This window comes from Ips typographus, linkage group LG6 (genome assembly GCF_016097725.1).
Source record: "Ips typographus isolate SLU linkage group LG6, UJ_Ityp_2.0, whole genome shotgun sequence".
NCBI classification, from domain to species: domain Eukaryota; kingdom Metazoa; phylum Arthropoda; class Insecta; order Coleoptera; family Curculionidae; genus Ips; species Ips typographus.
This window is the reverse complement of record NC_138427.1, coordinates 8,937,872-8,950,779: the sequence shown is the minus strand read 5'-3', so window position 1 is coordinate 8,950,779 and position 12,908 is coordinate 8,937,872. Positions and strand designations below refer to the sequence as shown.

General features: G+C 33.6%; 3 protein-coding genes across 8 annotated transcripts; 2 read left to right on the top strand and 1 right to left on the bottom strand.

The window, feature by feature from the left end:
• Positions 1-228: 228 nt before the first annotated feature.
• LOC145731139 (uncharacterized) lies at positions 229-3,133 on the bottom strand. 4 transcript variants are annotated; one of them, XM_081982765.1, is made up of 5 exons: positions 2,993-3,133; positions 2,452-2,496; positions 1,053-1,216; positions 714-995; positions 229-370 (listed from the first exon to the last, which is right to left on the bottom strand). In XM_081982765.1, exons 3-5 carry the CDS (start codon positions 1,154-1,156, stop codon positions 319-321), a joined length of 438 nt encoding a protein of 145 aa, XP_081838891.1. In that variant the 5' UTR covers positions 1,157-1,216; positions 2,452-2,496; positions 2,993-3,133; the 3' UTR covers positions 229-318. The 4 variants fall into 4 exon arrangements, with proteins under 4 accessions (XP_081838891.1, XP_081838893.1, XP_081838892.1 ...); XM_081982767.1 differs by lacking the exon at positions 2,452-2,496; XM_081982766.1 differs by lacking the exons at positions 2,452-2,496; positions 2,993-3,133 and adding an exon at positions 1,763-1,897.
• Ppt1 (Palmitoyl-protein thioesterase 1) lies at positions 3,091-7,332 on the top strand. 2 transcript variants are annotated; one of them, XM_081982760.1, is made up of 8 exons: positions 3,091-3,228; positions 4,070-4,322; positions 6,225-6,348; positions 6,395-6,508; positions 6,568-6,726; positions 6,779-6,917; positions 6,971-7,108; positions 7,163-7,332. In XM_081982760.1, the coding sequence occupies exons 2-8, from the start codon at positions 4,217-4,219 to the stop codon at positions 7,289-7,291; spliced, it is 909 nt and encodes a 302-aa protein (XP_081838886.1). In that variant the 5' UTR covers positions 3,091-3,228; positions 4,070-4,216; the 3' UTR covers positions 7,292-7,332. The 2 variants fall into 2 exon arrangements, with proteins under 2 accessions (XP_081838886.1, XP_081838888.1); XM_081982762.1 differs by lacking the exon at positions 3,091-3,228 and having other exon boundaries at positions 3,803-4,322.
• A 332-nt stretch (positions 7,333-7,664) lies between these two features.
• Positions 7,665-12,765, top strand: Ankle2 (ankyrin repeat and LEM domain-containing protein 2). Of its 2 annotated transcripts, none has more exons than XM_081982756.1 (10): positions 7,665-8,405; positions 8,926-9,237; positions 9,291-9,446; positions 9,509-10,048; positions 10,570-10,748; positions 10,800-10,992; positions 11,052-11,233; positions 11,284-11,538; positions 11,606-11,743; positions 11,813-12,765. In XM_081982756.1, the coding sequence occupies exons 1-10, from the start codon at positions 7,941-7,943 to the stop codon at positions 11,958-11,960; spliced, it is 2,568 nt and encodes an 855-aa protein (XP_081838882.1). In that variant the 5' UTR covers positions 7,665-7,940; the 3' UTR covers positions 11,961-12,765. The 2 variants fall into 2 exon arrangements, with proteins under 2 accessions (XP_081838882.1, XP_081838883.1); XM_081982757.1 differs by having other exon boundaries at positions 7,666-8,405; positions 9,509-9,904.
• Positions 12,766-12,908: the final 143 nt, after the last annotated feature.

Sequence of the window (12,908 nt, the reverse complement as noted above, 5' to 3'; positions counted from 1 at the left end):
TTTTGCAATAGTAAATAGGTTACTAGAATTTATAGTTAGGCCTACTAGAATTACTCTAGTTGTAAAAAACAGTACTAATTAATACTATAATGGTACTAAAAACCCACTGCAAAAGTGTTTAGATGTAATAATTGGCTAACTGGTAGCTATCAATTTTTTCTCTAAGATATTATATCTGCTCCCTTAGGACTCATCTTTTGCATTCATTACAGTTAATTAAAACATCTGTACAGAATAACAATTATTGCAGTTAAACAAAGAACAATAGCAAATCTACAAGGCATCGTCTTAAATTATTGGCACAATTAATCACTTCATTTAATCATACAGACTGGTTTGTGTAGTCAAATAGGCTGCCGCCCCTGGACTCCTAAAAAAAAACACTTTCTTAAAAAAATTATTTATTATTATTATTACAAAAGGAATGGCTTATTAATACACATTTGACCTGTCAAAAAAGCATAACGATAACGAAGAGAAGTAACTTAAAAAACAACATACAATTCACATTCATCTGACCTAATAATAAAATTGCAATAAATAACCGTGATATTGTTGCGTCGTGTTGTTTTTTTTTTAAACACACTAAGCGTACAACAACGAGATTTTTTCCATACAGTGTTAATCACTTTTTTCTCACTAAACCAAATACAGTGAAATACTGATGCTCAGTCTTTTATATCGAAAAGCATTGTTCTTAGATGATTCAATACCGTAAATTTTTGCGATAAAATCGCTCCACCTCGTTATCGCTTCTGGTCCTTTGGTGTCGCTGATAGCAGAGCATTTTTCTGCTATTTTCAAAATCGTATGACAATTTTCGTTTCCTGATCTCGTCGGGTGTACAGGAACTGTCAAACTCGATAATGTTCATAAAACAGATCGGTTTCTCGTCCTCGTTTTCTGGTTCCGTTTTGTAGAGTTGGATAAAGTGACGTTTTTCGTTCGTCGGAGAAGGTGGAGCGACTGCCGGTGGAGATGTCTTCCAAAATTCTCTAGAAAGTTCCAGTTTAAGTTACATGCTTGAAAAGTATAAAAGTTTGCCAACTTACCCATTAAAAATCGAAAGAACGGTGTCGTAGACGCTATGAAACACGTAGAAAAATTGCAAAATGACAAAATCAACTAGACTGATTTGACTTTTTTTGCCTGCCATGTCTAGTTACATCGTCGCACTGTTTTGGTTCGAAAATATCGGGTAGTGGTACTGCTCGAGCTAGAACAACAGGAACAAATATAATAACACTCAACACATGTAACAAGTTGGTTCTGAGAATAGATGTCGAAAAATGTTTATGACGGCAACAAATAAAATTTTCGGTGATTCTAATAAATTATTGTTTGTCAACGACTAAAGATGTGTGCTAAAATAACACGATGTCGTCGCATGGAAGGGTTTACGATAATCTCTTATCTTTAGCTAATGAATAATACGTATGAGCTACACTAATATACCAGTGTGGTAAAGTGGAAAGTGGAATCTGATAAGGATATATTTATAGGTGCCACAGAATATTAGGAAATTATATGTCACTACTAATCCCTAATAAATGCAGGATCAACCTTGATCAAGCTAAAAACCATTAATCTAAAGAAGTGTGAAGAATTTGTTATTATTACTTTATGGAAAGAGTTTTCAAAAATAGATTTTATGGATTGTATAATAATAATGAAAAAATATTTAAATAGCATTTTTGTGTTTGTCATATGGTTGAAACAGGCAAAGTACTCAATGAACTAGGCAAAAATAATATAAAGTCACCTTTCTTTGGGTTCCAGGACAGAAAAGAACTGTGTGGCAATATTCTGCCTAAAAAAGTGCCAAAACTATCTTTTACAGAACCAAAGTAATTGTACTGAAACTAAATCAAAATTTAATTTTACTAGAGTAATAAAGAATTATATTTAAATCAACTTAATGTGTCATTCACTACGTTTATTCTGAATCGAAATGCATGATAGCCCTTAATCTCAAGCTCAAATATCACAAGTGATTATAAAGATATTTTTAAATAATTACTAAACTGTTTATCTAAATTACTTTCCAGATAAAACAACGTCAGTCTTTAATTATGTTTGTTGTTAGTTTGCATGCGTTTGGACGAGTTAATAAAAATCAAATGATACTATTCTTGTAACAGAATGTGTTTGGCTTTGTATTGTAGTAATGTTGGCAAATTTTGTAGGTGATATTTAAAACTATATAAACACTAATAAAATTGAACGATAATTAAAGTATATTTAGACAGCAACTTTTATAAAAATTGTGGACAATAAAGTGAACTGGTGTATTGTAGTTTGGTAGATTTAATTTTTACTGGTGGCCAAAATGTTAATTTTGATTCAGTTAATTATTGGCAACCCCTTGGTAGTATTTAACTAATCAATTACTGAGGTCACTCAAAATATTTTAATTTGAATTAGGAAAAAAAATCAAAAGGTGGTACTCACTTTCTAGAATGCAGTTCACTGTAGTCAAGTCTCCGGTACAAATGTCTGGAATGATAATTACGAGAGATTACTTATTCTCAATTTTTACGATTCCCCATCCAAGCAAAGGTTTTCAGTCATAAACCGGCGCTTATCTAAACGTTTAATTGTTATTGTCACCACATTGAACACTCGCACACTAATAAAGTACTGTTGACTCTTAAAGTGCTTATAAGAAACGGAAAACTTTTAACAAAACTCGTAAAACTTATTTTTTCTTCGTTCGCGTGCTGTTTTATCGCCTACTGACGGAAAAATGCGCCGGCATTTGTTTTCATAGTAAAATAATATGGAATATGAGATTGCTTTAAGCTTATTAAAATCTGACGTAACGATTCGAGTGGGACGCGATCCAAAAAGCAAACCTTTTGTTCTCAGGTCAAATATAATTTTCTGGTTAGGCTTGCCTAGGAAATTGCATGACTAGTATTACCTTAGCAAGTACGAATTATTCTAATAAAATTGGCAGAAGCAAAACAGAGAAGAAGCGAAATTTCCTTACCAGATTTAATCGGAGAATTTCCCAATAAGTGGTTATTGGTACCAATGGCCATGAACGATACCAAACAAATTAAAACAACAATTATTAAGATTTCGAAATTTTTAGTGCAGACGAACCGATAGCAATTTAAACCTATCAAAATGTGTATTCGATTTCAATTTGGATCGATTAGTTCGCATGTCCTAAGCTTCGGTACTACTTTAGTTATAGCCACTTAAACCAAAAACCATTAAAAGGTAATCTTATCACTGCGTTCATTGTTCTTATGATGACAGTGTACGTTACGTCACTGTATTGCAAATATTAGGTACAATGGCACAAGAAAATTTTCCTTGAATAGACTTTGCTTAGAAATTAAGAATAGCTTATAATCATTTAAAGCAATAGAAGAAAAATGTCATAGGCCTCTAAAATGTATCTTAAATCTCTCAACCTTCTATTTGGCTCTAATACTTGTTTCATTGAAAATTTGTAGCATTTTGTTGTAAGGTATTTCTAAACATGAAAATTAGGACGTGTTCTGCATATGTATAATATAGAATATTTGACATTCACGTTTCTCTGTTTAAAACAATAAATAATTTTGATATCTTCACACATATACTCAAGAGTGTATATAATTGAGAAAAAAATTATAAATCTCCTAATAAGGTGTCGATAAGTAGAATATATCTATTACGGTCACACAATATTCTTGTATCTTTAATTTATGAATAATATATTATTAACAACATCGTAGTAACCCTGAGCAACATTCTTCGTGCTAAAATGGTGATTCAGTAGAATTAGTAGTATTGATCACGTCATTATTTGTAACTCATTAGAACGCGTTAATAGTCGAGATTTTTGTTTATGCTGAAATGGCTATAATTAACAAAACGTTCTAGTACGACTATAAGAGGAAAATTACTAAAATGTTACAAAAAATGATAATGACTGAAAAACAAGTAATTAATTAGGAGGTGTTCTGCTTATGTATAATATAGAATATTTGACATTCACGTTTCTCTGTTTATAACAATAAATAATTTTGAAATCTTCACACATAAGATCATTATATCATTATTTCTGGCATAGGCTATATCGCCACTCTCTGATTAAGTACCACCACAACCACAAAGTCAGTAGAGATAGGAACCGAGACCGGTCACTTCACGGTTAATTCAGTACTGTGTGTAATTTATTAACACTTGCACAAGACAAATTAGGAAATACAACGTCGAAATGTGGGCCAGTTTCTTTGTTTTCGCATCAGTTTTGCTGAGTTTCTATGGTTCTGTGGTTCAAGGCGATGACCAACCTACGCCCATTGTTATGTGGCATGGAATGGGTAAAGTATTAAAGATTTGCTTTTAATGATTATGCTAGAAAACACAGTGACGAACTTGTATGGTACCGGTCAAGGTTAATAAGGTTTTTTATAGTTATTGTTTTTATCTGATCGAAGTTTGATAGCTATTTTAAAAGTCTAGACAATTTAGAAAAAATATCAATTATAAGTTAACTTGTAAAAAGATGGACAAAAACTTGGTACACGGTACCTATAATACGGAGAGTGTACAAACTTATTTGGTAATAATGGTACAGATCGACGATATCAGTAAAACTAAACTTGACCTATTGAAACAGGTTTTGGAACTAAAAAGCAAAATTAAACTAAAAATCACTGTTTTTCAACAATTTAAGTGCAGTTTTTATAGTTGGGTACGGAATGTTATATTTTTATTGTTGCAAAGTGATCCATTCAGTGTATTCGTGTTAAATAAAAATCTTTATGGTTGGTTGCCTTCCAGTTCAACGAAACAACCTGCGATATTGTTTTGGCATTTCAAATACAAAAAAAAGATGAGAAATTATATAACGCTGATATAGTTTCTTGATACCAAAAACCTGTTGCGGTTAACCGAAACTAATTTTGAAGTGTTTGATGATTACATATTTAAACTTGTACAGGGTGCTGCATTTTCGATGGTTTTACGGGGTACAGAGAAAACGGTAATAGATAGAAAAAAAGTAGCATACGTGTTCTGATCTCTTTTTCTGAGCTGAGATGATTGGCGAAAAGTCGGCGGCGCAAACTTCTTTTGTTTCAAAGATACGGGGGGTTTTCGAAAATTGGTCATTTTGGAACCTCTTCTGTATTTCATTTGCTATTAAAGTTATCAAAAAAGAAAAAACGGTTTCCGATAGAAGTTTTGACGTAGAATCCAATGGCGTAGTCAGTCTTTTTCTATTACGTTTAGTTTCTGACATACGACACTAAGTTATATTTTTTTAAATGGAACACCCTATATATTTTTAGTTTATTTAGTTCTGTTGATTTTTACTTTTTCAATGGTGTATTAAAACATATAAGTTTGTAAATGTTAATCTTGGTAATTAGAAAAAAGGCGTTTCCTTAACAAAAAAGGGCTAAATAATATGTATAAAAATACCCACAGTCGAAACAAAATTTGACTATGTTCATATTAACATGTTACATGTCGTTTATAAACAGTTTTTTCAACTTCTACCTTAAAAATAGTAGACAATAGAAATAGTCACTTTTCTTATTAAAGTGACGGTAGAACTGTTTATAACTTAGATTTTTAATAAGATTTATTAAAAATATTTAATTTTCTGATGTGTTAGTTTATAGGATTTCCGATTTTGTTTGGTATTTTAGATATTGGCCTTTTTTTAGCTTAGCAAAGGTCTTTTTTTTAAATAACAGGATTAACCTCTACAAACTTATATGTTTTAATACACCGTTGAGAAGGTAAAAATTAACAGAATTAAATGACGTAAAAATATATAGGATGTTTCATTTAAAAAAATGTAACTTACTGTCATATGTCAGAAACTAAACTGAATAGAAAAAAACTGACTACGCCATTGGATTCTACATGAAAACTTCTACCGGAAACCGTTCTTCCTTTTTCGATAACTTTAAGAGCAACTGAAATACAGAAGAAGTTCAAAAATTACCAATTTTCGAAAACCCCCCGTATCTTTGAAACAAAAGAAGTTTGCGCAGTTCACTCTTCGCCAGTCATATCAGCTCGGAAAATGAGATCGGAACACGTATGCTACTTTTTTTCTATCTATTACCGTTTTCTCTGTACCCCGTAAAACTATCGAAAATGCAGCACCCTGTACACTAGATATAATAGGAAATCCGTAAATTTTGAGACATTCCTGAATATTTTCAGAATGTTAAATATAGTGGACTAATTTAGGAAAAACATTGTAGGTGATTCCTGTTGCTTTGACTTCAGTTTAGGGGCGATCAAAAAAAAACTATTTGCCTCAATTCCTGGTGTATACGTTAATTCACTCCAAATTGGCGATTCTGTGACGCAAGACGTGGAAAATGGGTATTGTAAATGTAATGAAAATGGGTATTGTAATAATTGTGTTTAGGTATTTTATGCATCCAGACAAACAAATTGTAACTGCTTGCCAAATTATCAATAACGACCCGATGCTTGCCAATGGATTTAACGCCATCGGGTTTTCACAAGGAGCTCAATTCTTGTAAGTTAGGTCCACTTTTGTATTATTTTCCAATTTATCGAGTTTTTTGTCATAATTAGGAGAGCATTAGTACAACGTTGTCCTTCACCACCAGTCAAGAACCTTATTTCAGTTGGAGGCCAACATCAAGGAGTTTATGGACTCCCCAATTGTGGAGCCTTATCCAGCGAAACATGTGACTACATAAGACGTCTACTTAATCACGCTGCTTACATAGGGTCAAATTGGCTATATATAAGCAAAAACACTGGGATAATAGTGTAGTTATAGGTGGGTCCAAAGAGGTTTAGTGCAAGCTACTTACTGGCACGACCCCCTCCATGAGAAGCTGTACGAGACCAGCAGTACCTTTTTGTCTGACATCAACAACGAGATTCAAATTAACGAAGCCTACATTGCCAACTTACAGGTTGGTTTTTAATAAGTGGGTTGATAGAGATTTTTATAATTAATTATTGGCAGAACCTGAAAAACTTTGTGATGATCAAGTTTGAAAACGACACAGTGGTACAACCTGTCGAGACTGAATGGTTCGGTTTTTATAAACCTGGGCAGTCGGTCGAGCTGGAAACTTTACAAGAATCGGCCTTATACATTGAGGTACGTGCACCTCTCCACAGTTTTGAGTTGGATTATTTATATGGATTTATATAGGATCGATTGGGCCTGAAACAGTTGGACGAAAACAACAAACTGAAGTTTTTGGCTCATCCCGGAAATCACTTGAAACTCGAGTGGTCTTGGTTTGAGGAAAATGTGATCGAGCCTTATTTGAAAGACTGAAGCTGGAAACCAAATATTAAACGATACTATAAGTAAGACTATGGAAGATTTTTATTGGTACTCAAAAATCCTAAGCAAAGACCTTCTTTTATTAAAAAATATTCATTCATTGAAAAATTCTCTTTTGGTTCATGCTATTAATGCCATATTATTTTCCGAATATAACAAGAAGGTGTATTTTCATTCATTTTTAGAATTCTTTTTATCTAACAAACTTAACTATCATGAGATAGTTACAAAGCTCGTTAATTACAAATCACTAAATTACAAATATGCTTCTGCTATTATATTTTATAGTTCTAATTAATTAAAATATACCCAATTAATACTTCGATGGAATGTTAAACAATTGACGCAGACGCAACCAAATGACAGAAGACCGTCTGTCGCCTGTCAAAATTAAAAGTTTCATTTTTTGGTACAGTTAACGTGGAAAATTGTAAATATTCAGGGGTTTTGTCCAAATAAATGAGCGAAAAAACTCAATTTTCGAATAGTTGAGGGCTTCCGCTTTCGGTCTAGTTTCCCACCTGCAAGTTTGGCTCTCCTTCTAGGGGCTGTTGCACAACATTACGTCGCATACCCGTGTTTACAGTTGATAAACCTATAAAAACAGAACGTAGTTGAAACGAAATTGAGGCATTTGCCCATGGATCCAGATGGTGGGTCCCAATTGAACAACTCACCCACCTACGACAACAGCTTTAAAGCGCCTCCCATCTATTATGGGGTGCACATACCCAATGAGACTAATAATGGAGAAACTAATGTGTTCGAAGACAAGGAGTCTGCCCTAAAACTGGCTAAAAAACATAAAAAGTCCAGATTCAAAGCGTTTCAGTTCTATCATGAGGCTGTGGACTTTTCCATAAATGGGTTTGAGTTGCCCAATGGCATTTTTTCTTTGGATAGTAATGATGGAATTGAAAAGAAAGAGACATGTAGTGCTGGTGCAGTAGGTGAGAAGGCTAGCCCTTTCAGGACGCCTAGACCGCAGGAGCTCACAGACTTTAGGAATAAAATTGAAACTGGATGTTTAAGCCAGGTTCAGGAGTTTATTGACTATAATCCTAGGTTTCTAGTAAGCAGTGGTGATACTCCTTCTATTCTGCAGGTATGTAATATCCTTTTTTTTATGAATATGATAATTCTCATTATATTTTAAACTGCTTCACACTTATTGGAATTTAAAACAGAACTAGGTATTATTCTACAAAGCAGGGATTGTGGTCTTTCTATTGTAATTTTTAACAAAAAAGGCTAAGAAGTTTGTCAATATATCAAATGTTTTATGATAAACAGATAGATTTATTGGGACTTAACTAGAGAGAGACTTATTGGGGCAATACTATGTAGTACAGTGTTATCTTTTGCAAAACAGTCTTTTCTTGCAGCAAAGGCTCAAAAATCAGTTAAATAAAAACTGTTTAAACAAACCCTTAACTAGATCAAACTTTGGGTAAAACCAACCCTTAGGTATGGCTTAGGTAAAAAACAAATTCCCAAAATTAAAGTGTGTGATTAAGCATGATATTTCAATACTAAAGATAATTTGAAATTATATATTTTTTTACTTTTGTTTTTCTTCATTTTGTTAATCTAATCTCTAGCCATTGTGTAATTTTTCTACTTAGGAAGGAGCCAGATTAAATGCTTTACATGTAGCTGCTAAAATTAAAAATGCAGAAATCACAGACTATATCCTGCAAACTATCAGTAATCCTGAGTTTGTAAAGAAACTTTATGGAGATGACAATCAGTGTAATGCTGAGCAGAGGTGTAAAATGTTGCTGGATTTATATCTTAATACGCCTAATAAAGGTTTTAACGATACGCCCCTGCATATTGCTGCTAAATGGGGTGCAGATAAAGTAGTGGAGGTGTTGCTGTCCTATCCTGAATGTGACAAGTTCAAAAGGAATAAATACAATAAGTTGGCTGAAGATGTAAGTATGTTAAATTTCTATGTTCCTGGTGTTGCAATAGTGGGTTTTTAAAGGTAATATGTGAGAGAGCTGATAGTAAAACACCTGCTTCTGTAAAACAAAGAATTCAACAACTCTTATGTGATAATTACTATGTTCCTGTATTGAGAACTGAAGACAAAACTCTACCTCCTTTGATTGGTGAACCTTTTTCTCCAACAAGCCCCCCTGTAAGATTTAATATATTTCTTAATTTGCGTTTTATTCTGACCAGTTGGTTGCTTTGTGTTAGGTATTAAACCAAGATCCACTGAGTCCTCGCCTAGAAATTCACGCTTATGCTGGTCCAATGGATAAAAAAGAAGCTGAATCTTTTCGAAGGGTTTGGAAAACCCCACCGCGTTCCTTAAGCTTTAACTCGCCAAACGGAAAAAGAGCATTTACAGATAATTTAAGCTCACTCAGACTGAAAGACCCAGAAAAGGGACTCGAAAGAATAGGAAAACGATTGGCAAACAGCTACAACACCAACTGGAAAGAGTACTGGGACTTTTTGGATTCTTTCATTGACATAGCGTCGGAGGAAGGCCTGGCTTTGTTGGAGAAACATCTCAAAGACAAAGAAAACGCTTTACGGCGGCCTTTCGCGGAGGTTGCGTCACCGCTTATCACTAAGCAAGAGACCATGGTAAGCCCAATCACCAGCCTTTGCAATGCTTTTTCAGCGTGCACCATTCAAGATTCGAGTCCGGGTTTCTTTAACGAGTGGAAAAGTCCGTTTGACTCGAAGCACACTTGCCGACCATTGGTTTATGTCGACAAAGCATGTCAGGTATGCAGCAGCAAAACAAAAATTATATTTTCTTTCAATCTTGTATTTTTTATTGATGGTTTTTGGTTGATTTTGTGGGATGGCTTTGCTGTTGGGTAATTTGAGATGCATGGACACAATGGTTAGGTTAGTCTCTCTGACTGATTGAAAAAATAGAAGTTTTAATACCTTCTTACATAGCTCTAGCAGTTTTAAAATGTTTTTAGGAGGTTTATACACTTAATGGCTACTGGCTTACGGTTTTATTCTGAAAATTTTTGGGTTGTAACTTTATTGGAATTTTCTGTTTTTTTTTTTAGTTCTTATCATAATTTGCAATTCAGGGCATTAAAAATAGTCGTTAGAGAACATCTTTAAGTAGTTTTCCCAGTAGACCTTGATTATTTGTTCCTGAAGCATGTATGATATACAAATACACACTTGTATTTTAAACTAGTAAATAATGTGCACTTTTGGAGGAACTTGAAGTAGAACTCTGCCTTTAACTGAACTCACAAATAATAAACTGTGGGTTCTTGTAGGTATTTGCAAACCGCATCTTTACCAGTGTATCCACAATACTAAGATGCGGCGAAAGAGAATACGACAGCACGTTAAAGGTCTTAGAAACTGACATTAAATTACTCGAGTTGCTTATAAACAGTTATATGAGCGACGAAAGGTTTTCTGAAGGGGTGAACTTTCAAAAAGTCCACTCAAGGTTTGTTTTTTTCATTTTTGCACTGCAGATTAAGGTAGTGTAAACTTTTAGACTGGCTTATCTAGTAGCCAAAAAGTTACGTGACAACTACAAACACTGCCAATCGACTGAGAATTCTTTTTTAATCAACAAACTTGAATCGGTGTTAGAAAGCTTAGTAAAGCGGTCTGACTATTTTTCTTCTGACGACGAGGGTACTAATTGCAAAGATGTTGTTAGTAAACCCACAATGTACAGGAAACAGGCAAGCATCGCTTTACTTTATTATCAAATGTGTTTTACTACATGAGCACGGTTGTTTAGGTGGTTTGCTTGTTATCCAGAATCAAAGCCGGGTTGGAAAGCAGTAACGATGATTCGATCGAAGAAGAATATACTGCGGAGGCTTGGCAAACATTCACAGTCTGTAATTGCGTTTTCCACTTTCGTAAACCAAAAAGAAATAACCTATCCCGAAGCAATAGCTTAAAAAAACATTCCAACAAGTAATGATATATCAATTTGTGTGAGGATGTTATTGATGTAAGTGTTGCAGCAAACACCGAAATTCCAATATACAACAAGTGTCAAAAAAGCTTTACTTCGGTGACGATGTGGACTTTGGGGACCATTTGATGGGCGCCAATGGAGATTTAGGATTTAGTCTAAGTAGCGACAGCTCAAAATCCGATTCGGACGATGAATTTTACACACCCGCTAGTTCACCCAGGGAGACAATTAGTCCAGAATGTTCAGATTCCGAGGAGTTTAGTGACGCAGAACCTCCGAAAGTTGAAGTATTTTTAGAAGGGTAATTCTTGAATTTTTTTTAGAGTAACTTAACAGTAAAATTATTGACTTTGTAATTTAATTCCTAGAATTTTTCCCACTAAAACAGACTGTGCAGTATTTAACGCCTTACAGTATGCGGAATGTGATATTGACTTGCTAAAGTATCCGCAAGTGTATAAATGGCATCACTCCATCAGCCTCTACAAGGAATCTGAACGAGCAGGGTAAGTCTCATTAAATAATTTAGGGTTTCGGTTACCAGTAATTTACTTTGAAATAAATGATAATTTTAGTTGGCCAAATCCCGGTAGTAAGTTATCACCGGAACGAGAAAGTCCAGATAAATGTCTTCCTACATTGCGACCTTCTTGGTTGAGAGTAACGGGACCGAATTCGCCTAGAGCGGCTATTAAATCATTTGGACAACAAGGTAACCGTTGATATAAGACTATTATATGACTACCAGACTGGATTCTTACCAAATTGTTACGTATAAAGTTACTTTTTAAGCAGGTAAGACTTAATATTTTTTAATGTGTTTACAATAAAATATTTAAGGAGGCGCTCAGCGTGTGTGTGCGTGTAATGTTTAATTTGTCCTGTTTTACTGTTGTGACTTTGTTTAACGACAATATAAAGAAAACTTCAGTTTGGTAAGCAATCCGTAATCTCAAATTTATTTCTGTTAAGTTTTCCAGTTGTATATTACATATAGTTTATAACAATTTTTTACTAGCTTTCAACAACATAACTGCCAGAGATAAAAGGCGCTAAATTAGTTTGTTGTTTTTATATTACAAGCCCTAATTTTAATTTTTTAAACTTTTTTAATGTGTTTGTGATGTTATTCTGTCCGCCTTTTATCCTTACAGTTAACCGCTTTGTAAATCAGTTAAAATGTAGTTATTTAAAAACAAGTTTTTACCAAATAATATTGTTTAGAAAAACAGATATATTAGTTCATGATTAAGTTGTTTAAAAACATTCAACTGTTGTTGTAATTTTTAATGTTAGAATACATGTTTAGTTCTGTCAGAACTTCCGTTTGACGGGAATCCAAACGTTTTTAGCAAACCCAGTCAAACTCAAGACTCAATAGTCTCTAATATGTTATTTTTACCTGTATTTTATTTTCATTTAATAGTTTTAAAGTCTGGTTGTGCCTAGAAGGAAATTTGTACACAGATATATATTTTCGTATTTATGAGTAGGATCCAATATGATAATAAATTTTATATTAAAATAACACTTTAATCTTTTAAGTCACCTTGCTCCTATGATTATAGTTATTCAAGGTTTATGAGGTGTAGAAAAGTAGAGTTGGAGAGTAAAAGATGTAAAATTACAATGTTTTTTCTCATAAAATGATTAAAAGATTTGTTTTTTAAT